We start from the raw sequence: 26,416 nt of genomic DNA, 5'->3' as shown, positions 1-26,416 counted from the left end.
CGTGATGCAGAGACATGCATCTTTCAATAGTAGCTACGATATTTTAGAGTGCATACATGCATACATACATATATATCTGAAGGTGATACGGTGCTCTGACCTGTTATAAATCTCTAGAAGGGACAGTTATAACGAAACAGTATGTTTCCTGTCCACTCTGTGTAGAGGAAAGCCCCCAATGTGCGTGAAAGCCTTACAGTCATAGTGACCCTCAGTTGCATCACCGGGTTGAACACCTCTTACCCACCTGGCCTGACTCCCCTCACTCCACCCCACCCCTCCCCCACATAACCCCTTGCCCAGCTGTTAAAATGTCATATTCTGTTCTAGGTGTGACCCATCTGACATTAATATCTCTGACGAAATGTCTAAAACTACAGTGTGGAAAGCACTCAGCTCAAATCACAAGGAGAGCCAACCAATTCCTACTAAAAAGGCAAGGGTATCGATGCTACACTCCACTCCCCCCTTCCATAGAGCCAGCGCACGCGATTGGCAGGTTTCCGTTCCTCCGATTCACACTCCTGTCTCCGTCTTTCCTCCTCATCTCTTCCCTCTCTCTTTTCCTTTTATTTTCCATTGCTGCCGTGCGTCTTCTGGAATGTCCTTTATGCTGATTTTCAGTTTGAACAGACGTGACTGCCGTTCGTCATGGAGGATTTTTGGCGCCAGATGGGAAAATGAACAGATACAGCTGTGATTACTAAAGAAACACTTCGCAGTTGCCCATCTTCTAGGCCCTTTACCGGGGAATGTACGCCAGTCCCACAGCTTTCCGGCATCCCAAATCCGGCAGATCCCTTGGTTCAGAGTTTAAGTTGTCCTGACCTGTTGTAACACTTCGCTCACTATGACGTCCCTGTCATGAAGAGTAGTTGGCAAGATGGGAGGTCAAGCCTCTTGTGCCATGTCATTCAGAGCTATTGCTTCGACTGTCTTTCCAGGAGTATTTAGCATCGAAACTCTGCTGACATACTTCCAGCAAATCCTGTCTGAGCGGAAGTTTAAAAATCTGAGGGTCATGATACAAAAACTACCTGGCATAAGAATTCAAACGCTGAAGATACTCCTGGAATGATTGATGACTCAGTGCTTGAGTAAAAAAAGAATCATTTCCTCCTTTTCCGCCTGAGCCGTACATACATTTTAAAGTAAGAAAAGTAACTTGCCTGTTCCTTTGTATCATTATAGAACTTTGGTCCAACCACCGGTATTTTTTTTGTTTTATGACCATGAGAATTGCAAATTAATTCTTAATTGTTTATTAAACAATCCTTGATGTGGAAAGAAAAAGATCTCGTGGAAATTCCAGTGTGTGTTGGAACAGGGTGGTGTATTGGCAAACAGCAGGCATAATAGTCTTCCATATCTGGGTAAATGATGGTGCATTAATTATGTCTGTATATGTGTGTGTGTGTCTGTGTGTCTGTCTCTCTGTCTGTTTGTGTGCTTGTGCATGTGGCATCTCCTGTCCCTGCAGGAATGACAGTGACTAATGGAGGAGAGAGGAAACCCCATCAGGTGCAGGCATTTGTGGGATCACCACGGGGCTAAGGCCGTTGCGAGCTAGGGTTACGGCAGCAGTGATGACCTCTGGGCCAGACCGACAGTTCTCACCTACTCACAAACATCCGGTCAAGCTCTGTCTGTGTTTTATAGCCTACACCCTTCTCCCACAACCTCAATACGACTCTCCATCCTTCTAATATCTGTCACTTAACTTCCTGTTCTCTACGTTATGGATTTAACCAGCCACCCTCCACACAGATCCTTCTCCAACAGCCCACTCGAAACACTGACACATTTTCCCATCCCACCTCCATCCCACCCCTCCCCCCCCCCCCCCCCGTCTGATAGAAAAGCGAGACTTCCTGCCGTATCTTTGCCCGGTTCGTTCCTCACCAAACGGCAGGCGTGCCGTTCCAGTCACTATAATCCTCACAGCAGCACAGCTTCGAACTGTAGCAGTGTGGAAAGCGGTGGTCCAACCTTTTTGTATTGTTGTGTATTTATTGGTTATTTTTAAATGTTCTATCTCCTGTTTGTTTCTATTGTACTATTGGTGCTTCTGTTATTATGGTGATGGTGATGTTCATTTAGAATAGCTTCATTCCAGATGAATAAGTGAACAACTGAACGATCATATAGATATATTTCCCCATTACCTTTCTGACTTAAATCGGTGTGTTTCTTGCAGTGTAAATACCTAGTATATCCTTGACTGTATTGAGTTAAATATGTGATCAAAGGAAAAAAAAAATCTATAAAGATGTATTTAAGCTGAATACTTCTAGGAAACGTGACTGCTTCAGCAGTGAGGCAGGCTGGTTTGCTGTAGAATGTTTTTCAAAGAGGGAAATGGTGGAACTATGAGAGAAATCATGTGACTACCCAGAAGTCAAAGAAGAACACCATTTCTGTTCTCAAGCTGCATTGCATGGCATTCAGGATGCATGTGGCAGGCTCCAAACCCATCAGGCTAGAGAGAAGCAATAATAATAAAGCCCAAAAATCAAAGTCCAGACACATTAACAATTGTGTCATTCTGCATCTGTGGGCCTAATACAGCAATATACTTAAATTAAAGTGTGACATTCCACTGAAATTCCACCAAAGCCTGTATTCTATAAGCGTTTCTTGGAAATTAAAGTTATCTGCAATGTGCAGCAAATTTGGACAGGTTTCGGTCTCGGACCGCACCTGGTGGTCCACCCTCAAGGGGACCAGTGATGAATTCTGTCCTATTGGTTTGTATCATGACCTTTAATGTGTGTCACTTTATTCCATGACGGATCTAGACAAAAAAAGAAAAAGTGCTGGTACATTTTTCGTCTAAGAATTTTAATTTATCGTAGCACTTTATGTAGATAGAGACAAAGAATATTTTTATTTTATGAAAGTTAATTTTTTAATTATTTATTATAATAATTTATTTTGCGATAAGAATATTTCAGAAATTGGTTTCCGCTGTAAATACAACATAAAATGTAACGTGATGGCAACAATAAAAGAACCCGCCAACAGAGCTGTATGAAATATGTACATTTTAAAATGTAAATACTTTGAGGTCCTGAGATGCCGTGCACGAGAGGAATGCATTTTCTACGATGCGTCTTAAAAGCCATAATTGTGAGCAGTTTCGCTGAGTTTGAATACCCATTCAAGCAAGGACAGGGAGGGGCATCCGCGATTAAGCGGGAATTTATCAATGTTGCAGGCTAACATCTTAATAGATCGTTTATGTATATTTATCTATTTGTTTATTTATGGGTGTGTAGGACTTGGTTCTGTGTTTTGAGATTTGACAGGTTTCGGTCGATTTTTCGATTGCCCTGCCCCAAATATTTCAGCTGTCGTAGGGGGAGTATTTGGTCTTATCCATGCCAGCCAACCTACTCTTGCCCTGCACAGACCTGCTAGGTTATTCATGGACACATGCTGTGATCCGGGAGTCCAAAGTGAAATTCGGAGGGAAACCCTTACCACCACTGGGAATGTGTTGTGATTTTTCAAATGAAATGGTACAGCAAAGCTATACTCTAAATGACTGTTGTGTGCTGTTTTTTATTTTTTTATTTGTTATTTATTCCTCAAAACGTATATCTTTGTGCGGTTTGCTGTCCTTGCAGTGCTATAGTCTCGCTTTGTCCTGTGTGGTGCTGTCAGTGTTGTCATAGAACCTCCGCCATTCAAACGGGCGTCAGGTGTCCCATTTACCTCCTCTTGTCTTTGTCTTTTTCTGTTTAACCCACTCCCAAGCCTGCTGTAATGATGCTAAGACAAAATTATTTTGTGGAGTTTCCAATTGTACATAAGGTTGTTCACTGAGGTTGTATTTAATAATTGTCTAATCAGACACTGTTGTTTCATAAAATTGAAGTATTTGTTGTAGGTCAGATCCACTGAAAAAACCAAGGAACCCAAAAAATACCTCTTACTGCAACCCTGTGGTACCTACTGTTAGCTCTCTGTGCTAAAGGCTTGCAGAGTAGTATTTATCTTTTCTGCAAACCTTTAACAACGGACATACGAATATATTCATTAGGGAAAAAAGAGAGTCTAATCATGCTGAATGTTCACTATAACGGAAACTATCGGCAAACTATCTGAACATGCCTCCATTTTGTTCACAATTAAAGAGAAGACTGCATTAATTATGGAAGCGTCGTGACAGGCGTAGATAAACATACTGGGTAAAAGAGTGTTTGACCAAAGACTGATTTGACGATTCGTCCGCTCTAATTTACCTTGTTTCCGGTGGTGTGTCAGACATTTGTGTCGTCTGAGTAATTTAGCCGAGTCCACTGTCATAAATACTGTTTGGATGAGACTGGGCGAATGGGTGACGTATCTCTTTAACTAATAAACAAATATATGTTTTATATGTAGGCATACTGTAATTTTGAATTATAGGGATATTGAAAATTATAAATAAAAATATACAAATAAGCAAAGCCTGTTTTTATTCATTACGTGTCGATGTTGCCTACTTTAAAAATGCCGAGTATAATATAAAAGCTGAAGGCATGAATTGCATTGTTAAATTATGTATCTAAATAGTAATGTATAATATGGGGGAGAAAATAGTAAATATCTAATACATGATAAGTAATTCTAATATATTTATTTGAATATCCATGGGACGCGCGGGCGGTGCTTGAGCAATTGCCCCTTTTGCTGAACGATTTATAATGATTTTTTTCCTTCTGCGGTCCTGCTCCTTTTCGATCACCGACGATCATGCAAATTTTGCCAAGATTGACTGCCCCAGTCAGCAAATATTTACCCACTCCCCATGGACGAGCATCTTCCCACCTGCACGGCCTTGTTTATCCAGAATTATAATGCTTACAATTTTCATTGCATTGAAAGACATGAGTAGAAATCACCACTCACAACATCTGGGCTTCTTTAATTAGCTCCGGTTGTGTGCTAGGACAAACCTTTCTCCTAAAAGGTGGTGAAGTACGCCAGTGTCATTTAGGTAATTAATAGCTGCGTCACTGTAAATAACTAAAGCTTGCCAAGTACCGCATATGGTATGCAAACATGGAAAACGACGTCTAAATCTTGAAATTTGGTGTTTCCTCGTGTATTATTTAAGGAGGGATAGCCATGATAAGGCCATTTCCTGGTGGATTTTTTTCATTAAGGCTCCTCACTTAACGTAAATCCTTGTGGAAACAAAATTAAATGGACCCCTAGTTATTTTTCTCTCAAAAACATTTTTATTTATTTTAAATAATTGAACAATTTTGTTCCATTTGTTATAAATGTTTTGTTCCAGTGTCAAATCAGCTTACATACACAATTTATACATGACCTGTTAAGAAAAAGGAATTACTCTAAAGGATTCAAAATCAAATTAATTATGACAATAAAAATATTCACTTTTATCACACAGTCTAACTAACGTAGTTTGGGTATAGGACAAAATAGCTTACCATTTTTGCTACAATCCCATAGTTTTTGCTTGTATTTAAAAATACTAATTTCATAATATTTTAATAGCTAACCTTAACCGTTATTATATGCCTGCTATACTGAAAAATATATGCATCGTGTGGGGGTCGCACAGTGGCATTACTGGGATGTTCGCCTTCTGTTTTGTGTTATTTGCATGTGCTCCACGTTCCTCGTTTCCTTCATGCAGTTAGGCTAATTGGTGCCTCAAGATAAGCCATAGTACATGGACGTTCTCTACAATGAACTGGTGTCCTATGCATACAAGTAGTGTACCCTAGCCTTATACCCTGTGCAGCCTGGGATAGGCTCCAGGGCCCATCATGACAACTAATGAAACAAATGAATGAATAAGACCATTATGTGCGTATAGGGTGAAACACAAATCATCTTTGAACTGGGTAAATAAAAATATTAATGTTCAATGGGAATGTGTGAGACATCGTGTCCCTATCCAGTTCCGTAATAGCGATTAACTATATATAGACTGAAATTACATTAAAATGAAGGGCATGCTCTTACTATACATTCTCTGCATAAAAGATTAATCTTGATACAATCAGCAGCCATGGGCGAGGCCTTACGCACGACGCACGGGCGGAGTCTAATGCGTGCGCGGTGACGTCAGTGTCAAAGGGGTTGTTTTGGAGGAAGTGAGAGAACAAGAAAAAGAAAGAACAGTTCTAGTACTGTGATAGAAATATAGCAAGGCTGGGGAGAAAACGCTTCATATTTTATACTTATATATTAAACGTTCCGCAGCGCAGGACGATAACGAGACTGACGAAAAGAGAAGAAAGTCAAGAGGAACATATTTTATCCGCTGATTACCGGCCCATCACAAAAAAAAAATTCTCGCTACTTTAACGGCAAAATAAAGAAGGGGAATTGTGGCTGTAAATTAAAACAGAGACAATTAATCTTACGGGGGAAAATATAGTTCATTCCAGAACCGCTGGAATAATAAGGTGAGTTTCTGAAAGACTTGGGCGAATATACATGGGATAGACGCTCTATTCATTTGCACCCTAAATATCAGGATCGGTATTGAAATGCACCACGCAGTTTATTCGGGTGAAAACTAAATGTATAGATAAAATCACCACAGGGCACGATTTCACCATAAACACGGCTGTTCATGGTACCCATAGCGTATACCTGCTATGGCCGGTTGTTGCATGGCAGGGCCGCGCCACTCAGAAGCTGTTTGTACAGAAAGTCTTGCAAAATTAGATCGAACGGCTTTGAGCAATTTGCATACTGAGCTTTGCGTCCAGTTTCCCTGTCAGATCACAAGTTAAATGACTAAATGGCGAGCCTGCCCTTCCACAGCAACGACTGGCGCAACAAAGATGAGGACAGGTTATTTTACAGCACGTTTTTCTTAAAATAGATGTTTTTGTCTCGCCTGGCTGACTGTCAACGGTGTAAACGAACAAAGCCTAGTCAAGATAATCAGTATTATAGTCAGATGCGGGGAAATGTCATTTTAAATTAAATCAGATAGCTGCTTTTTATATGATCCAGTCGCGATCAGTAGCTGGTTAACTGGACAGCAGAAGGTCGGCTTATAATAGACCGTTTCTATTGGATTTTGGACTGGGGTAGATGGTGATGCGGGGGGCCTTGTGGTTTCGGAAAGCAGGCGGAGTTTGCTTAGGAGCCGAGCTGGCCGTGTGATCCGCATGTCATGGGTTACAGATTAAATAGGAATAAACGGAAAATTAGATACGGCAGCTATGCGTGGATAAAGACAACTAATAATCCGACTCTCTTGCTCAATAGTCATGGTGCATATTTTAGGCACCATAATTTGCCATATACATGTGCATTTTTACCATGGCGAATAAGATTTATTTGGATATTAAACTCGTTATTTGGAGTGTTGGACAGAATTTGAAAAATAGGACTAAAAATAGGAAAAATTTAAGTCAGTTTAATTGTCAGAAGTTGTTCTGGGGATAGCCTTTTTGCTATCTTATGATAATTAAATGGATTGTACTTTTGGATCATTTTGCTGTTCTGCTGATGGCCATAATGGAGCGATAGTTCATGTGACAGTTAATGGGATCTGTCGTCCTTACAGTACCATCATGAGAAAGCCTTATGTTCCTGACAGGAGCTACAATACAGGAAAACGGTGCCGAAATAAACTGGCAAAGACCGTAAAATGTGTGGCATCCACGGGGTAGTAGTTTAAAATTCCTGCAACGTTTTTCAGGTCTGTTTTGCCAGATCATAAGAATGCTCACTTTAAGGAGTGCAGTCATGTGTTTTTTGACGTTGTGCCCCACTGGAAATTCCACTTCAGACATGTACACTTTAGCCATTGGTTTCTGTTGGGCGCCAGTGTGCTGGTACAGTTGTTTTCATATGTACGTACTATATGTAAAACATTATATCGCCAGGTGAGAAATTAAGATGGATTGTGCAGTACAAGATATCGTCTAAGACAGACATTTTCTGGAGTTTCATTGATGGGAATTGCGCTGATTAATATTATTATTTACATTTTCTTCTGTATTTGAGTTGTGTTCTGGAATCAAGGTATTTGGCTTGATAAGATTGAAACCGCTTTGTTTTGTGGAATAAGAGCAGATGCTTTGCTGTGTTCCAGTCAGTGAATCCTCGGCACCAATGGCATTGGGTCTTCCTGGACCCAAAAACGCATGATATACAAGCAACACTCATCACCTAAACTGAAAGGAATAATTTAATTGTTTTGCAAAGATTGTCATGTTTACAGGGTACAGGAAGTGTGTGATGGCAAACACTCAAGGAATCTGTCACTGCTGTATCAGTTCTGCTGAGTCATTGCACTGATATGTCTGTCCCTCATCCGTCATGTGACATGGGTGCCCTCATTCTTTGTAGAGGGTGGCGGACGACCGTGTCATTTTCTTTTGGTTTCCCTTTCTGGTTGTTGTGATCTTTGGGTCTTGTGATGTTGACCTGCTGACACAGTCACCTAGCATTATTATGGATGATGTTCTTTCACGGAGCTCTGCATTTTATCCGTCGAAATATATCATAGCTATGGTTTTTAAGGCTTTTTTTTCTTGATGGTGCTTCCATTTTATGTCAACTGCTGGGCTGCGTTGTTTACATTGGGAAGAAAGTTTCTGTGTCAGCTTGCCAGAGAGCAGTTAGGGATTGATGGATGATGGGCTTTTGGTTAAAATGATAATTTGATCCCTAGAAGACTGGTCATTTTGCCGAACTGCTTAACATGAATACAACACAATTTGATTGTTAGATTCTTTTATTATGACAGGTGGTTTTGGTGTCTGCAGCAGAGCAGTCTGATTGTATGAAGTCAGTGTACCGTTTCATGAAATTATCAGCGTTGTCGTGGGTGGGGGTGGGGGTACTTGAAGTTAGAAGGCATGAAATGAGGAACTCGCTCACGAGCTTCGTGGTTTTATGATGATTTCACACCAGTAGAAATGTTGATAGTGAGATTCTCCGTGGAGAAAGGGTGCACGATCGCTCGTGTTGTACCGTAACAGAGGAAATTCCTAGGGAGCTTGGCTGAACAACGCGTTTATTCTTATTAACTGTACAGCTGCACTGCATTTTATTAACTGTACAGCTGCACTGCATTAGTGCTTTCACTGAGTAATGTCAGACATTTTAAGTGTGGAGTTAATTCTGTATCTTGTGTCTTCAGTCATTTCGGGGAGGATGCTGCTTGTGGAATATGGCCCCCACTACCCCAGTTTCAATGGCCATGATATCGTGGTGGATGTGGCCTTATCCAAGTTGTCTCTTTCAGTCTTGAGGACGTTCCCTTGTCAGCTATTACTGTCCTGTTTGATTTGAGATCTGTTTACATCCATCTCATTCTGTCATTTTGCATGTGCTGCCCTGGCTTTGTTCACTGTAGGCCGTGTGCTCGGCCGACATCAGAAAGTCCCCGTCATTCGAGATGGCATGCTGTCCCTGGCAAGCTCTCTGCATGTTTTCTTCCTGCTCCAGTTTCCGTCCAAGCCCTGAAAATAAACTGTTTATTAACTGAAGATGCTTATGCGCGTGTGCAGGTGTATATGAGAGTGACCTTTTCCCCTCTGTTTATATTGGTGCTTGCTGAAATGTTGTTTTTAATTTTTATGGCAAGCAGTATAAGTGTTACCCAGTCCTGCCTCTTGGTGGCAGTTGGCCAGATCCAGAGGAAGGTGATGTGAAGTTGGCCCCACCTCTTCACAGTCCCTGTGGACCCATAGCCTGGCCAGCAATGTGCCAGTTCTCTGCGTTAGGCGACATGCTCTTTCCTCACGTCCTTTTTCCCACCGTGTAGGGCAAGGAGCTCTCGTTGCATCATGGTGATTGTACTTGGGTGGAAACACTCTGCTCACACCTTGCTGGATTTGTGGATCTTTGTGGGGCTCTGTTAGAGAGTGCAAGGCTTGCAAAAAAATCAAGTTTTCCTCTTAGGCTACCTAAATGTAACCAACCCGCCCAACTGGCTATCAGAAATGATCCCTTAAATAAAATAAAATTTCCTTTTCTGCACTTGACTTATTTGGAGGAAAAACTTTGACCACCGAAAAAATGAGTTGCTGATCATGATGATGGTTTGTCCACAAGAAAGTGTATGCTAAAAGCCTGATTTATAGGAGTGTTGCGATTTGTTGCGCAATTGCCTCATGCCGCCATCTTGGTGCATTGCCGATAATGGTAATATACTACTTCAAGTACGTTAAACCAAACAAATCAAGTACAGCTTTATTATCAGAACTTATTTATTACTGAAAATTGTCGTATTCAGTATACTGCATATGGTGATGCAAAATAACGTTGTATAAATGTTAAATGGAAGCAAATTAAAAGCAAACTATATCATTAATTGTGTTTTCTCAAATGGCGTGGATAACACTGAAGCAATAGAAAGCTTCTAAAAGTCTGGCGGTTTAATTTCTTGATTTCTGGCTGGGTACTAAAATTGCAGAGGAAAAAGGGTGGACAAAACATTTCAGTGTATTCATGCGCAAGTACAAATAAAAATCTTGTGCTTATTCTTCATTTCTAATATATTGTTTATAGCTGCATTATTTTCATCATATAATGGTAATGCTAAACAATCATGTTGCTCTGTGATATAATGTTAAAGCTACAGTGCTGTCTTTCATTATTACAACAAATCTGGTTTGATTGCAAGTAAGCAAATTGGCAAATTGTTGATCAGTTCCTTTTTTCTTCTCTCCCTTGATGTCTGAGATACTGAATAACTGCTGTTCCATCAATTCATTGCTGGTGCCCAATTTATATATATATATATATATATATATATATATATATATATATATAGAATTGCCCATAGGTGTGCATGTGTGAGTGAATGGTGTGTGAGTGTGCCCTGCGATGGGCTGGCCCCCCATCCTGGGTTGTTCCCTGCCTCGTGCCCATTGATTCCGGGATAGGCTCCGGACCCCCCGCGACCCAATAGGATAAGCGGTTTGGAAAATGGATGGATGGATATATATATATATATATATATATATATATATATATATATATATATATATATAAAAAAACTGGGCACCAGCGATGAACTGATGGAACAGCAGTTATTCAGTATCTCAGACATCTATACAAGGCATATATATAATATGCCTTTTTTATTAGGGCAAGTTAAAAATCGTTTTGGGGCTACCAAAATCTAAAGAAGGGCTACCAGGGGTTTAGAAATTTTGCAACCCCTGATGTGACATCATGAGTTAACTGCTTTCATGAGCTACATCAAAGGCCAAGGGGAACTGCAAGGCTTTCTTCTGTCACCTGCCACTGTTCCCCGACAAAATGTGTTGATAAGATTTAACAATAAAATGCTGCTGGTATCCACTGATTGATCTTTATTGATCTTTAGATTCCACTCAGTTTATCCTCTCATCACAAATGAGGTAGACCAGATGTGTATGGTTGCCACGGTTTCTTGGTGAAATCGTCAACTGCGCAGTCATGGAGGAAATAGCTAGTTGTCGAGTAAGTCTTCGTGTGCTCAGTTGCATATCTCCTTACAAATGAAGTCTGATTGGTGTGGATGTTACAGAACCCTACTGAACACGAAGACTCAATTTTGTTTGTTATGTATAAAGAATGCAATGTTTTCTTGGCGCGTGCCTGGGCATCTCCCGCCTGTTCATGTGCCTGCCTGCCCGTCTGCCTGCATAAGCGCACACGCCATGTTTCTCGTGACTGGCAGCCAGGAGCACATGACTTGCTTGAGACTGAGATCAGGCCATCATGCTGAATGCACACTATAGAGCAGCCTGGGGTGAAACGGAGAATGTGGGAATGAAAGCCTGTAGGATTTGACTCAGTCTGTGGGTATGCTTGTTACACACTCCTTAAAAGCAATCTGTCATATGCAATAATCTTTACCTCTTCATAAAAACAAAGATTCTTTGGAAAATTGAGGATAGAGAATCTGCCATACAGGAATGTCTTAAGCTATTAAATGCATTGATAGATGCATTTAATCATCTTCTACAGCCAACATTTCATTCTCCTTGTTTTTTAGTGTCAGAATCAAATAGAAATGATATTTGCTGGAATCATGAACCGGTGGTCATGAAAGGTTAAAAGCTATGGTGTAATACACAGTTGTGCAGTAAGTGTTGGTCAGACATTACTTACAGGCCACTGTCTTTGTTGTGAGAACCATGTATGCAACATGACTTGGGGTTGTTCAGACATCCATTTTGCTGTGTCCATTGTGTTTTTTTTTGGATAGAACCTCCTTTCTCCTCAGTATATAGCAGTGGTTCTCAGACTCACACACAGCAGTGTGTAGGGCAGGGATAGCTGGGAAACAAGCAGGGCAGTGGGGCCTGAGGACTGAGTCTGAGAACCACTGCTCTATAGTAAGATCATAATCTGGCACTATGTTCAGTGGATTAACTCATCTCATTGACAGTGTTGATCAATGCAGTAGTGAATAAGAAGCCTGACACAATAGTCGCATATGTCTTCTTCTGAGGAGCATGGATCTGAAGGTCCTGTGTCCGGTTCTGGAGCCCTTGGTTCTGACGTATTCTCTCTCTGCCCTTTCCCCAGTGTGTCAGAATGACGTCCCGAAAGAAAGTGTTACTCAAAGTTATCATCCTAGGAGACTCTGGGTGAGTGTTGCACTTTTTTCTGGAGGTTCTTCAGCCTTTCTGATTGTGGTTTATCGTTTCCTTGTTATATTCTGTCTGTCTGTCGGTCTCTCTGCCTGTGTTTCTCTCGATGTTTGTCTGTCTGTTACCCTCTCAGTGTTCGTCTGTCTCTCTGCCTGTCTGTCTGTTACCCTCTCAGTGTTCGTCTGTCTCTCTGCCTGTCTGTCTGTTACCCTCTCAGTGTTCGTCTGTCTCTCTGCCTGTCTGTCTGTTACCCTCTCAGTGTTCGTCTGTCTCTCTGCCTGTCTGTTTGTTACCCTCTCAGTGTTCGTCTGTCTCTCTGCCTGTCTGTCTGTTACCCTCTCAGTGTTTGTCTGTCTCTCTGCCTGTCTGTCTGTTACCCTCTCAGTGTTCGTCTGTCTCTCTGCCTGTCTGTCTGTTACCCTCTCAGTGTTCGTCTGTCTCTCTGCCTGTCTGTCTGTTACCCTCTCAGTGTTTGTCTGTCTCTCTGCTTGTCTGTCTGTTACCCTCTCAGTGTTTGTCTCTCTGTGTCTCTCTCTTTCTCTCACACACACACACATACGCATACACACACACACACACCATTTATGACAGGTGGGCTTAGCAGGGTCTTGCTCAAGTGTGTGAATATTAAATCCGCAAGATTATTGCATATTGAGCAAGTGTGTGATTGTGTCCATTGTACCCCAAAGGGTCACGTACAGGGTGCCGGAGTTTAAAATGTCACCTCGTAAGTCCAGTAGCTCTGTCTGTTCACCCTGACTTCCATCCATCCTCGCCCCAAAGCACCGCGCCTGTTAAATGTCACCTTTCCATTTGCAAGCAATATGGTATTCTAGTGAGATTCCTGGAGATGTTCCACTATCATCTGCCATGTGCTGAGCTGTGATGGACGTGGAAAGTTAACACTCCACCCTCCAGAACTGCTGTGTTGACCCCATATGCTGTTTAATCACTGGCTGGATGTACCTCCAGTGTGGTAGTATTTGTAACATCATAGCATTTCATAGTATTTGGTCAGCATGTGCCCTACAGTTGGGAGCAGGTTTCCCTGACCCGCACTATACTGCGTCAGCTGAATGTGGAGTGACTAGTTTTTCCAGTATGCTGATCTCAGTAAGTTTATCTTGTATATGTGAGCCCATATTAATTAGCTTGTACCATTGTCTTAGCTAATGAAATATTGCTCGGTACATTTAGTTATTGCTATAGTAAACAATCAGTTTAAAGATTCCATTTAATACAGTTTATTTTTTATGCAATTTCATATCATGGAGGCCTTTGTATGTTTTTGGCTTTGTATTAAACCATTTGTTTTGCTTGTATTTGACATTGACATGGTTGTAGAGATGAACACAGCTGAGGACTTTCTTAGAAACAGGACCAGCTTTCAGAGAGAGAGAGAGAGCATGTAGTTTCTCCCTATTATTCTACGCCTTCCTCTCATTTTCCTGTCCCCTTTCTCTCCTTTATTGCATTTTACCACTGTCACTGTCTTCCTGTAGTAAAATGAAAATTTTTTTGGACTGGGAATGACTCAAGTGTGGGAGTTCTCATAATTGTCCTCTCCTCACCCCACCCCACCCTGCCCCACCCACTCCGGTTTTTCTCCATTTTCCCAGAGTTGGGAAGACCTCTCTGATGAATCAGTATGTGAATAAGAAATTTAGCAACCAGTACAAAGCCACAATAGGTGCCGACTTCCTGACGAAAGAGGTGATGGTGGACGACAGGCTGGTGACTATGCAGGTATGGGAGGAACCCTGTGTGTGTCTAACGGGCAGGGAATCAGTGTGTGGTGGGGGGCGTATACAGGGGCGGGGTCACAGGTGTACTGGCACTAATTGAATGCTGATTGGCCCCCCGGATTACTCCCTCCCCTGTCACTCTGATTCACAACATATTATTGGCTAATGATAAGGTTGGCTCCTCTGTATGAAGTATGGCCCCTCTTATACCCTCCACCTTATAAAACATCCTAGAACCACCGAAGCATGCCAAAATGAAGGATGGAGCCGTCCTCAAAAACCTGAAGATGTCAGCCAATACTGGCTGCCTCGAGTTTCTCGCGCTTTGTAGCATTTCTCCGTTTCTCCCTCATGCCCCCAGAGGCTCCGCCTCCTTTTTTTTCGCCTTGCCTATTGTGTGTCTAGTTGTAGTTCTTGCCCCGCCTTCCTCAGATCTGGGACACCGCGGGTCAGGAACGCTTCCAGTCCCTGGGCGTGGCCTTCTACCGCGGCGCCGACTGCTGCGTGCTTGTGTTTGACGTGACGGCGCCCAACACGTTCAAGACCCTGGACAGCTGGAGGGACGAGTTCCTGATCCAGGCCAGCCCCCGTGACCCAGAGAACTTCCCCTTCGTGGTGCTAGGCAACAAGATAGACCTGGAGAACAGGCAGGTGGGTCTTCATGTAAGCCACTTGGGCCTGTGACTTTCAAGGACGTGGCTGAAACACCTCAGCAGGAATCGTTATCACCACGTCACCACCCGCCGTGACAAATGTAATCGTTTTTTGTTAATTTACCTCTCGTCTCATTACCTTCATTACCTTTCTTTCGTAATTGCCTGGGTCAACTGCAGGGAACTCCGAACCTGTTCAAGCTTTTATAAATACGAATACCCCACCAGAAAGGGCTCACAAGACTTTAAACCGCTGCGCTGCTGAAATCTTGAATTTGATTGGTCAGTAGGGTGTTGATTCGCCAGCCAGGCGAATCACAGTAGTACATAAATGCATTAATATAATCTTTAATTCTAACATCATTTAAAATTCTAGAAGTAGAACACAATTTAAAATTAATCGAAACTAAATAGAAATGTTTAATCGTTGTCAGAAGAAAGTGTCACTATGAATAAATGCATTTTCGGCTCATAAACATGCAAATAATGTCGTTAGGTACAAATGTGTAATCCAAAGTTGTGGTAAGTGTGGTATAAGTGGGTGAATGCACTCCAAGCCATCCATTAACCCATACTTCAATTTACTTAAGATTAGTTTTAACTTAAGGCATGTCTGACTGCAAGCCGCACAGGTGTTAGTTGTGTTAATACGGCACTTTCTCTACGTGTGACTCTGCATGAACTGTCTTAGTTTTTTGTCCTTATTCTAAAAGAAGGTCACAAGACTGACTCATGCGACACACTGATAGAGACAGACTCTATCTATAGCAGCGCTATGAGAAATTAGCCTATTAGCATTTCATTTGGGCGTGTTATGAACTTGTTAATGATTTTCCTTTAAGGTAATATGCTCAGTGTGCGTTCTTATCATTGAATCAAAATAATTATTGCGGCTCCTGCTTGTCAGGAAATGCCAAAGAACAATAAGCTATATGTTTTCCTAAAAAGCAAAATATGTTTTAAAATGGTTTAAAAAATTTATATTCTTGTAGACTGTGAAATGCTAATTTAATGATGTAATCGAGGTAATGAGAATTGAAGCTTGAGAGCATATCAGTGTTGGATTATTGGCGGGGAAAGACTACTAAACCTGCAACAGGCTTCGCTCCATTCGGGAATGCATTCATCAATTCCAATCTAAATCGGGAATCAGGAAATGGATTTGGGATTGTAAAAAAAAAATCTATGGGAAACAGAACTGGAACTGAATTTGAATTTCAGGGAGATTTAAATTCCAGCTCCAGTTCCATTCCCTGATTCCTGATTTGGATTGGAAATTGATGCATGCATCCCAGAATGGCCCCAACCCTGATCTGCAACCAGCATTACTACTGAAGTTGAGCTGCAGGACATGCAATCTCGCGCTAATATCTTATGAGCTGTTGCTATAGAAACCCATAGCTACATGCGACATTTATACGTTTTGTTGCTATTCTGTTCCTCAAGTGAATGATCGGAACTGTTAGTTTGTCTGGGTGCATCCATCAGCACGTCAGAGATCGTAACACGGAGGAATGCGTGTTCGGTCCGAACCCGAATCCAAACGCCTGTCAGAAACCGAGGCTCGCCTGTCTACCTCAGGTGACGACAAAGCGGGCGCAGGCCTGGTGTCAGAGTAAGAACAACATCCCGTATTTTGAGACCAGTGCCAAGGAGGCCATCAATGTGGAGCAAGCCTTTCAGACCATCGCACGCAATGCTCTGAAGCAGGTATGGGGGTCTCCCGGGGCTTTAAATGCCGTCTGGATGGGACATCAGCATCAGGGAAATGGACTGTGGGCAGATTTAAGGTCTTGCAAAGCAAAAAAAATAAAAAGACATTGTCAGCTTTGTAATCTTCACTGTTCAGACGTCTTTTTTTGTTTTTTGGTCAGTTTTCTATCGAAACCTCCTGTGTCCGTTATGGTTTCACCCCTGTCTCTCTCCATCAGGAGACTGAAGTGGAGCTGTACAACGAGTTCCCAGAACCCATTAAACTGGACAGGAACGAGCGAAGCAAGCCCTCAGAGCCCTGCAGCTGCTGAAGATTCTGGGCCCCTAAGGCAGCATTTCCCAGTCCGGTCCTCGGGGACCCACCGAGAGTCCACGTTTTTGCTCCCTCCCTGCTGGGAGAGAGCAAAAATGTAGACTGTCTGGCAGGGAACTCACAGGGAGCAAAAACATACACCGACTGTGGATCCCCGCAGACTGAATTTGGAAACACTGCCCTCTGGCACCTTTACTGTGTTCTCTGGCCTTTGTACAATATCCCCCACCCCCTACCCACGAGTCCCACTGTCCAAACAATTGCCGGTCTTCGGAAGTAGCTTATTGGAATTCTAGAATTAGAATAGCTGGACTCCCCTGTGGAACATGAAGCAACATTCTCACCCATGCCTGCACACACAGAGACAAACTCCTACAAGTCCAATAAGCACCAGCCCTAATCCCAGTCTTACACCCTCATTACTGATAGATCCCACACATCCCTACCAGTGTACAAATGTTTACCCCTTCACCCAATATATGAGACATCTCCTGCATAAGGCTTTAAGTGGGTTGGGGCTTTGTGGTTAAGACACCATTCACTTCTAGTGTTGAAGGGTTTGATTAACGTTAACGAGAAGTATTTATTAAAAAATGACACCTGCCTGAGCTTCATTTTGAACTTCACTGTTCTATGGTTCTGTAAATTCCCCTCGTTACTTTTCTTAAATGTGTATGCTTCTGTTGGCTTGGGAGCACCGGACACTGCACTTTTTAACTCCTAAATATAATAATAACTTTCTTTTCGGGGGGGGGCGGGGGGATCGCACGTGGTCAGCCGCTGCTTAAGCCTTTTTTTTTTTTCTTCCTGGAGCATCTGTGTGAACTCAACGCAGTCCCACCACTGTTGTGGAAATAGCACCTGCAAACCGCTCTTCCTCTTCCACCTTGCCAACGCCTGTTTTTCCTTCCTCCACCCTCTCTTCTCTCTGCGGAGGCCTGGTGGCCGGTCTCTGGGTATACGAAGGCATCTTGGTCCTCCTCCAATGGCTACTGCTCCAATCGACCTGGGGTCAAGGGGAGGAGCCAAGAAATGGGGGTTGTGCTACACCAGGCGAAGCGCCGCAAGCAACATCAACAGAACCCAGCGGGAAATAGCATCCAATAGGACTGTTGTGATTGTTACTAGAATATTAATACTACTTACCACTAGTTCTGTGTGTATGACTAGCCCTACTACGTTCTACTCTGTCTCATTACAAGACAGTACAGACCCACGGCAGTCTGTAATAATCTATCAGTGGATCAGTGGTTTAATCAGTCCTGCTGTCCTCTTCCAGATCCCTGTCTACGCTGATAGCTCAGGTTGGCAAATTTCTTAAGTGCTTGATACCAATCTGATAGCCTTTTATGGTCCTATACGTGTACAATTCTCATTAGGTTAGGAACTTTAATTGCATTAACAGAAAAAGAAAATTCTTTCCAACTGAAAAGTTTAGAGGGAAATACTTCGGGGAGAAAATAAATGAAAACTTGTCGGGACTTGTCATGGTATTAAAATACAGAACCAGTCACATTGTTTAAAACACGTATTTGGGTTTCAACGTAACAATAATAAAATGTTCTTGAATAAATATTCTCTTACATCATTATTTTTTACTTGATGGGAGGACATACAGTAAACCAAAAGAGTAATATATTAATTTTCATGGTTTAATTGTAGGATACAGAAAGCATTTTAGCAAGTTTGTATTTATAAATGAGGAATTTGGATATAATTAACAGTAGCTTGACCTATCCGTTCAGTTGCAAAATCAGGCTTATCCCAGGAAGCACAAGGCATGAAACACCACGCATCCTGGATGGGATGTCAGTCCATTCCAAGATAAACACACAAATTGTAAAACAATGTAAAGTAGTAATCTAGAAAAAACTACGTAATGTTTAACTGTAGTGTGGCATTAAGATCATCTGGTCCATGTTATAATATTTGAAGTAAAATCATTGACATCAGTTTTCAAATTGCCTCTCCAGTGCAGAAAGGTGTACACACTGTGTGCTATCCTGTGTAACCCTAACCCTATCAAATGGCAAGACATAAAACAAGAACTGCAAAGTCTGATGTTAGTCAAGGGAAATGTGCTCTATGGGGTCCTACCTTCACCATGGATTGTCAACCTGTCCATAGTAAAATGTTACTGAGGAAAGAAATACTATATACACTAACTTTTGAACTACCATCTCCATGGTAATATTTGTGTTTTGATCAAAATGTCCATCAGAATTCGCCATGGTGTCGAACCCCTGACCATCACATTTGGCCATAGCTCTAGGAAACTCGACAATTCTTACGCCATTTGCTGACATTTGTTTTTTCTTTCCTGAATATTAAGCATCTACTTAATCTGTTGCATATGTGTGCACAGCAGATGAGCAACACCATTTGTGACAAGGGAATCAATCAGTAGTTATAAATAGCAAACTATGATCTGACCATCTAAGTGTGTACTGACCCCAGCATGCTACGTGTGTAGCATACACACTCTCCGTCTTCTTCATGTGTTTGAAGAGACCTCAGCTTCGTATGTATGGAGCGTTTCATTTCACTTACTGCTGACAGACATGCAGTTCAGATGAAAATGGCAGCTCTAAAATGCCCCTGTGTTTGTGACTGGTTGCCCTATGTTAGACCAAAATGCCATGCAGGCTAAAGTGTACTTTGCACCCCATACATCTTGGATTATTATGGCAACCAGAACTGGGCGAGTGGTCAAGGACTTGGACTGAGGGACAAGGACAGAGCCAGTAGCTGGGTGGATATCGTTACCTTTGGAGGTGGGGCATCATGTTCCAGGTAATGCAATTCAACATTTATCAGCATGAACTAATCTGTTTGGTTGTTCCAAAATTTACGTTCTACATGGATTTAAAAAGGTTAGTTGAAGCTTATGGTTATTTTACTAGTGTGTCACACAGAATACATCATAAAGGCTGTACCTGAAATACATCTTCACCATTCTTATAAATCAAATTATATGTTTTTATGCATCTGTCAAAATGCAAGGCAGTGAAGCAGGGTTAAGGTTAGGCCTTACTGTTAAGGTTACAGGGTTAATAAAGGATTAGGGTTAAACTGAGGTGAGGGTAAGTGTGACAATTTAGGTTAGGCTCAATGGTCCTGGTTAATGTTGACATTAGGTTTGGCATTAGGTTGGTAATAGAGTTAAGGATGGAGTCTGAATTAAAATGAAGGTTACCGTTAGGTTTTACAATAGGGATAAAGTTAAGATTAGGTATGGAATTAAAGTTAAGATCGAGAATGGCAGAAGGGGTAAGATCATGGCTAGCATTGCAGTTAACTACTGAATTTCCTTGTACCTGCTGTGCACAATGGCCGAGGCATTCTATTCTATTAGGGAAATATGTTTACATCAGCATTATGGGTTAACATTATCATGATGGTTAGGTTTAGGTTTAAGCTTAGGGTTGTCTTTACGGTTTATATATGGTCTGAGCCTCAAGTTGACTGTCAAACCCTCAAGAACAGCATTAACAAAGGATACATACAGAAATATATATTACTGGCCTTGTTTCCCATTGGTAGAGTTGACAAAAATAAAGTAATAATTTTTTGGCAAGGCTACCCCACACCCAGGCTCCAACCAATGACCCAGGCAGCAAGAAAGGCCCCTTAGAAAGGCTACTACAATTACTACAAGCACAAAACTTACATCCATCCATTTTCTGTTGCTGTTCATCCTACTCAGGGTCAGAGGTGTCCAGAGCCTAAGCCAGAAGCTACAGATGCTAAGACCTAAGACATGTATAACAATACATGTAAAAAGAAAAACTAAGTTAAAACAAGGAGAAAAAAAACAGGAAAAAACCCAGGGTTCCTTATTGAGGGGTTCAGGCCTGCCATGCATCATTTTCAGGGGTGGGACAAAATTACTTAAATCAGGCTCCCATTACGTGCGACCCCACCCACCTAAGCCCGGGCCCGTTACAACTTCGCTGGACGGTGGGCTATAATCATCGAGCTAACCTGTGACTGCAGCACCAGATCGGAAACAAAACGACCCAAGTACAAGAACAAAACACACCTTTAAAATCAATTTAGAGTTGAGACCACTTCCGCATAAAGCCACAAATACAATTTGTACAATCAGTAAAATGGTAGACGCATTGATACTTAAATGATTAAAACATGGAAATAGATTATGGTAGCCAACAGCGCGTGGTACGCCATTATTATTAAAAGCGTTTAACATGCGAATCACTTTCGCCCTCTAGCGGATACAGAACAAATTAAATTTAGATCTTGGACAACATACACTTTACATACAGAACGTTAATCACGGTTAACAATGAAGCACAGATATTTAAAAGGGAAACTCTTTCAATACGGTATATATAGGCCATAAAACCGTCCTGGAGATTCAAAGGTATAATTCCTAGAGGAAACATAAGCATAGTCATCGCCTCTTTTATTCTCATTCGTTTTTCCATATTCTAATTGTAATTGTAATATTATATTATTATTTTGTAATACGGACCTGTTAGGAGCTTGCATAAATTTCAATTACCTTTCATACTTGTGTAAACTATAGCGTGTCAATAGATCAAAATCACACAATATCAAAACCAGCACAGTAGAACAGTTCCCATTTAAGTTCATGTGGCGCCTGTGTAATGTTGGTGGTGGTGCTGGTGATGAGGGGAGGCCGCTTGCTAGCTTGGCGCCCCCTCAGAAGATGGGGGCACTGTAGCCCAATAATAAAAAAAATAGGTAACCTGATAAGTGAGCTAAACAAAAACAAGACCAGTCTTCCAAAAGAATGCAGATGTAATAGCCCGGTTTTTTAGGCCTTAAAAAAAGTTAATGACAGTTATTTCGTATGAATTTTACTGATATACTACTTGAATCCATGATCCTAACTTACGGCCTTTTATCACGGTTTGTTAGAGACATACACAGCTGGGATTTTGAAATGAAAGCATTTTGATATTTTTGCACTCGCAAGGGCGTGACTGGACTAACTGTACTACCCACCCCACCCGCACTTTCTTTGTGTATTAAATAAATGATAACTGTATAGTGAAATCATCCTACGTATTTTAATAATTATTTTTAAGATACATTACCTAAATGCGCATTATGTATGAAGGCGTAACGGGACCATAAAAATTTTTGTCAGCATGCTTAGGTGCTGCCACGCGAGGGCGTCTGTTGTGTTACTTGAAACAAATTAAACTTTAAATGTAAAAACACCCGGTGCTCTGATAAAGACAAATGTGGTCACAAAATACCAAATAAACTCCCCTTTGTCGATACGTACCACGCACTTGAAAAAGTTTTGTTTATTTTCTCGGATATTGGTGACCGAAGAGGGTGCCCCCATCCTGATTATTGCTGGAAACCCGGTGTGGGCGCTTTACTTTCTCTATTTTCTCAGGGGTGGTGTTTCTCACCGTTTTATCTGGTATATGTCCGCAAAAGGCATCGTCGATGCATCAGGTCTGATCTATTTCATTCCTCGGTAACTGTTCCCTGTTTAAGAAAATTGAGTCGAAACAAACCACAAAAAGCACAACCTTGCACACGGCGTAGCGGCGTGTGTTGTTGTTCCCAAACAGGTCCGCGTGTCGGTTATGTATAAACGCGCCTGCAAAGCGGCGGTCAGGACTTTTCAAATCACGGTTAACGGGCGCGGTGCTGCAGAAGTCTATTGATTTGACACGCACGGAATCCCGTGAATAATTCCAGCATCTGATTAAATTAGTAAAATTTATACTTCCTTAACCATGGCCGCCGATGACCAGGAGAATGCCCCCATCTCGACTTCTGACGAGGCCACCTCTGCAGGGGCTAAGAAGAAAGCCGCCGCCAGTAAGAGACCAAAGTCGGGCGGTGCAGAGACCAGCACCCCAGCAAAGAAGAAGAAAAACAAAAAGAAGAAGAACCAGCCTGGAAAATACAGCAAGCTGGTGATGGACACCATTCGCCAACTGGGCGAGCGAAACGGCTCGTCTCTGGCAAAGATCTACAACGAAACTAAGAAGGTTAGCTGGTTTGACCAGCAGAATGGACGGACCTACCTGCGATATTCTATCAAGGCGCTACTGCAGAATGACTCCTTGATTCAAGTGAAGGGCACTGGGGCGAATGGGTCCTTCAAACTCAACAAGAAGAAGTTTGAAAAACCAGCGCAGAAAAAGAAACCATCCAAAGCTGTTAAGAGCTCCGCGCCTGCATCCAAGAAAGCGAAAAAGCCCTCCGAGAAAGTGAAGGCGAAGGCGAGTCCCAAAAAGAAGACGCCATCGAAATCGGCCGTTGCAGCTACCAAGAAGGTGGCCAAATCCAAGAAGGCAGCAAAGAAGCCGGCTGCCGCCCCCTCGAAGAAGGTGAAGAAGCCGAAAAAGATCAGCAAGCCTTCAGTGCCAAAAGTACCAAAAGCAAAGAGCACCAGAGCGACAAGAGGGGCGAAGTGATGAGCGTGACTTGCTAGTTTGGATCGGGACTATGCTCACCTCCTGATGTGTCTTGGTCGTGCAGATATTCAGTATTTGATCGTCAGCTGTAGCTTAGTGCTACTGTTTTTATTTCTTTTGCATTTATCTAGCCTGCTAATATATTTAAACATTTTAACGCTAAATCTACAGTAGTAATCAGACGTTTAACCATCTGAAGCCTTGTAGTAGCTTATTAGAAAACGTTATGCCGGAATGTTTACTTTGTTTCTAAGACGTGTTAAGGAGAAATTAGGTGATTATTGCATACTGTCGTTTGTACCGAGATGTAAAAAAATTTGTTTTTTCTTCCTTGTGTTTATGCGCTCAATCGCACTGCGTAACACTTTTCGGGAGGGTTGTTTTGGTTGCGTTGAGGGCGACGCCCCCTAGGCATTTGTCTCCTGTATCTTAGTAACAGATCGAACACAGTGCGTGGGACCAAGAAGTCACATCATGTATATAGTTTTTCTGTATGCCATCACTTTTTTTCTTCAAAAGCATTTATTTACTGAGGAATGCTTATAAAATAAAGGTGGCTCAGTTGTTTACCTCCCTTGTCCTTATGTGCCCTTATTGCATCACATGCTGAATCAGAACAACTTTTTAAAGGGTAAATCGGTCTGTATCTATTAATATATTTCTTAGTGGTGATGACTGGATCACCAGTATTTTTCAGCCTAAAGACACAAGTGCAACTCATTAGCCACCATGGACTTTCATTGTTTACCGCTCGTATTTTTTTCCTACTGATTTTCAGACGGACTCCTATAAATTGGTCACAGTCTCTTGGCCATAAGTATTGCAATAAAACCACATTCACAATTTTGTCTTGTAACAATAGACTTTGGAATTCATATTACTGCTTCAATCTGTGATTTAAAAAATCATACTTTCAAGAATGCAGCCACTCAGTTCTGGTTAATTGAATTCTGACAAAAGGATGTTTTAAGGAGTAAAATTATTGTAATTATTTTAAGCAGTCCATTAGGAGACGTATTCAAGTTAATTTGTAAAAAAGGAAAAGTAAACAATGAATTGGAAATGATGTTTATCGGGAGTATATTTTGCATGCAGTATTGCTTTTCGCCTCATACAGAACATTGAAGTGACTGAATAATGATCAGTCAGTTTGTATGTTGTGACCTATGTATCCAAATACTATCTTTTTCTCCAAATCAGAATAGTTGACATACTAGTATTTGAAGGCAATTACAAGAACATTAAATCACCATAAGACTGTGGTTTAAAGGCTTTCCAAAGATTTGAGAGATTCTTTTTACTTCTAATAATTTACGTTCAGGTTTATGAATATACTGGCAAGGGTGACTCTCATGAAGGGTTTATTTGAATTCCTTTGAAGCATCTGAACACTAAACATCTATAGGTATTGATCCTTTGACATGGTAACAAAACAAGCCATTCTAGTTTCCAAATAAAAAGCATTCCTTTGAATCTTTTAACCTTTTGGCAGAATATTCTAGAGCAAATTTTAAACATAAAGAAATTTTGAAGTCTACTATCCACCATAGTACCTAACACTGCTGTGGGAGGACCTGAAAGTTAATGTTTTAGCATCACATACTCCACATATCACTAATCAATACCGACGTTCCTCTACTTATGAACTTTCAACTTGCAAATTTTCGGACATATGAACGAAGAGGACTGCAAGTCCAAATTATGTGCGTTGGTCTCCCGTTTCCTGTCAGCAACATCTTTTATTTTTTTCAGCGCGGCTATACCGCCTAGTACTTCTGGCTGCTACTCCCGCTGCGCAGCAGCGTAATGTGTGTACTCCCAGAATCCTAGTTCTTCGTACTTGCGTATACCCTTCAAATGATGTTGAATAACGACTTCCGAACATTTTGTTACAAACGGCCATTTGGAACATAACTCGTTCGTAAGTAGACTAGCGTCTGTGTTCACGTCTTATCCTACACTTCTAAACCGTATTGATAAAGTTCAGTATCAGACCATGACCATTAAAACCAGGGTTCCTGGTCCTGGATATGTAGACCTCCAACTCCATCATAAAGTTTGATGAAGACACAGTGGTGCTGGGCTTAATTTCCAACAACAATGAGACAGCCTACACCAAGGAGGTGGAGAACCTGGCATCGTGGTGTCAGGAAAACCGCCTCCAACTTTACATCAGCAAAACTAAGGAGCTGCTGGTGGACAGGAGACAGCAGCAGCCCCGCACCCCGCTCAGTGCTAACGGGACAGCAGTAGAGAGGGCGAGCAGCTTTACATACCTGGGTGTTCACATCTTAGAGGACCTGACATGGAAAGAACATATAAAAACCCAGCAAAAAAGGTAAGGCAGCGTCTCTACCACTTGAGACAGCTAAGGAAGTTTGGGGTTGTTCCAGTGATTCTAAAGACCTTCTACTCTGGTGCTGTGGAAAGTATACTGACACAGAACATCACATCCTGGTTTGGCAACAGCTGTGCCCAGAACCGCAAAGCCCTGCAGAGAATGATCTGTCCGGCAGAATGCTGCACCAGATCAGATCTCCTGTCTCTATAGGACATCAGGAGATGCAGGACCAGAGCAAGCAGGACTGTCAGGGACTCGTCTCACCCCAGTAACTATGTTTCGGCTGCTGAAATCAGGCAAACGTCTCAGAAGTATTATAACCAAAACAGAGACTCAGAAGAAGCTTCTATCTTCAGGCCATAAGACTTCTTAACTAGGACATGCCACCACAGCTTTTAACATTGTTACATAATACAAACTGAACTCAAAATATCAAACTATCTGCTGACACTCACTCACTAGCCTCAGAACTATTGTTCAGTACACAACTGTACATCGCACTTTAATATACATGGACATACTGTACCTTAAGTATGTGCACACTATAGAAATGTATACTATTAAACATATGCACACTATATATCTTCAATATATATGCACAATCTTTGGAGTGACCAGGTGTACATTTCACAATAT

At 41.8% G+C, this 26,416-nt stretch overlaps 3 protein-coding genes across 6 annotated transcripts in view; all 3 read left to right on the top strand.

Annotated features, from left to right (window-relative positions):
• Nucleotides 1-1,830, top strand: part of slc4a8 (solute carrier family 4 member 8) — a 41,792-nt gene extending 39,962 nt beyond the window's left edge. For 2 of the 4 annotated variants that reach the window (XM_049023558.1, XM_049023559.1), the window contains exon 24: nt 331-1,830. In XM_049023558.1, coding sequence (XP_048879515.1) covers nt 331-700 — 370 coding nt within the window. In that variant the 3' untranslated portion in view covers nt 701-1,830. The remainder of the gene's footprint in view (nt 1-330) is intronic. The other 2 variants (XM_049023560.1, XM_049023561.1) reach the window with 2 other exon arrangements.
• Nucleotides 1,831-6,089: 4,259 nt separating this feature from the next.
• Nucleotides 6,090-18,581, top strand: LOC125747144 (ras-related protein rab7-like). Its single transcript, XM_049021987.1, has 6 exons — nt 6,090-6,431; nt 12,520-12,581; nt 14,204-14,330; nt 14,762-14,980; nt 16,564-16,692; nt 16,914-18,581. Exons 2-6 carry the CDS (start codon nt 12,529-12,531, stop codon nt 17,004-17,006), a joined length of 621 nt encoding a protein of 206 aa, XP_048877944.1. The 5' UTR covers nt 6,090-6,431; nt 12,520-12,528; the 3' UTR covers nt 17,007-18,581.
• Nucleotides 18,582-22,610: 4,029 nt separating this feature from the next.
• Nucleotides 22,611-24,008, top strand: LOC125747143 (histone H1.10-like). Its single transcript, XM_049021985.1, has one exon. It carries the CDS (start codon nt 22,753-22,755, stop codon nt 23,437-23,439), a length of 687 nt encoding a protein of 228 aa, XP_048877942.1. The 5' UTR covers nt 22,611-22,752; the 3' UTR covers nt 23,440-24,008.
• The last annotated feature ends 2,408 nt before the right edge of the window (nt 24,009-26,416 follow it).

This window comes from Brienomyrus brachyistius, chromosome 8 (genome assembly GCF_023856365.1).
Source record: "Brienomyrus brachyistius isolate T26 chromosome 8, BBRACH_0.4, whole genome shotgun sequence".
Lineage (NCBI taxonomy): Eukaryota > Metazoa > Chordata > Actinopteri > Osteoglossiformes > Mormyridae > Brienomyrus > Brienomyrus brachyistius.
This window is presented reverse-complemented; position numbering and strand designations above follow the sequence as displayed.

Excerpts from the sequence above, each read along its gene's own strand:
- LOC125747144 (XM_049021987.1), top strand. The coding sequence starts at position 12,529 with ATGACGTCCCGAAAGAAAGTGTTACTCAAAGTTATCATCCTAGGAGAC. Across the intron at positions 12,582-14,203 it reads ATCATCCTAGGAGACTCTGG|AGTTGGGAAGACCTCTCTGA; the intron begins GTGAGTGTTGCA and ends CCATTTTCCCAG. Across the intron at positions 16,693-16,913 it reads CACGCAATGCTCTGAAGCAG|GAGACTGAAGTGGAGCTGTA; the intron begins GTATGGGGGTCT and ends TCTCTCCATCAG.
- LOC125747143 (XM_049021985.1), top strand. The coding sequence starts at position 22,753 with ATGGCCGCCGATGACCAGGAGAATGCCCCCATCTCGACTTCTGACGAG.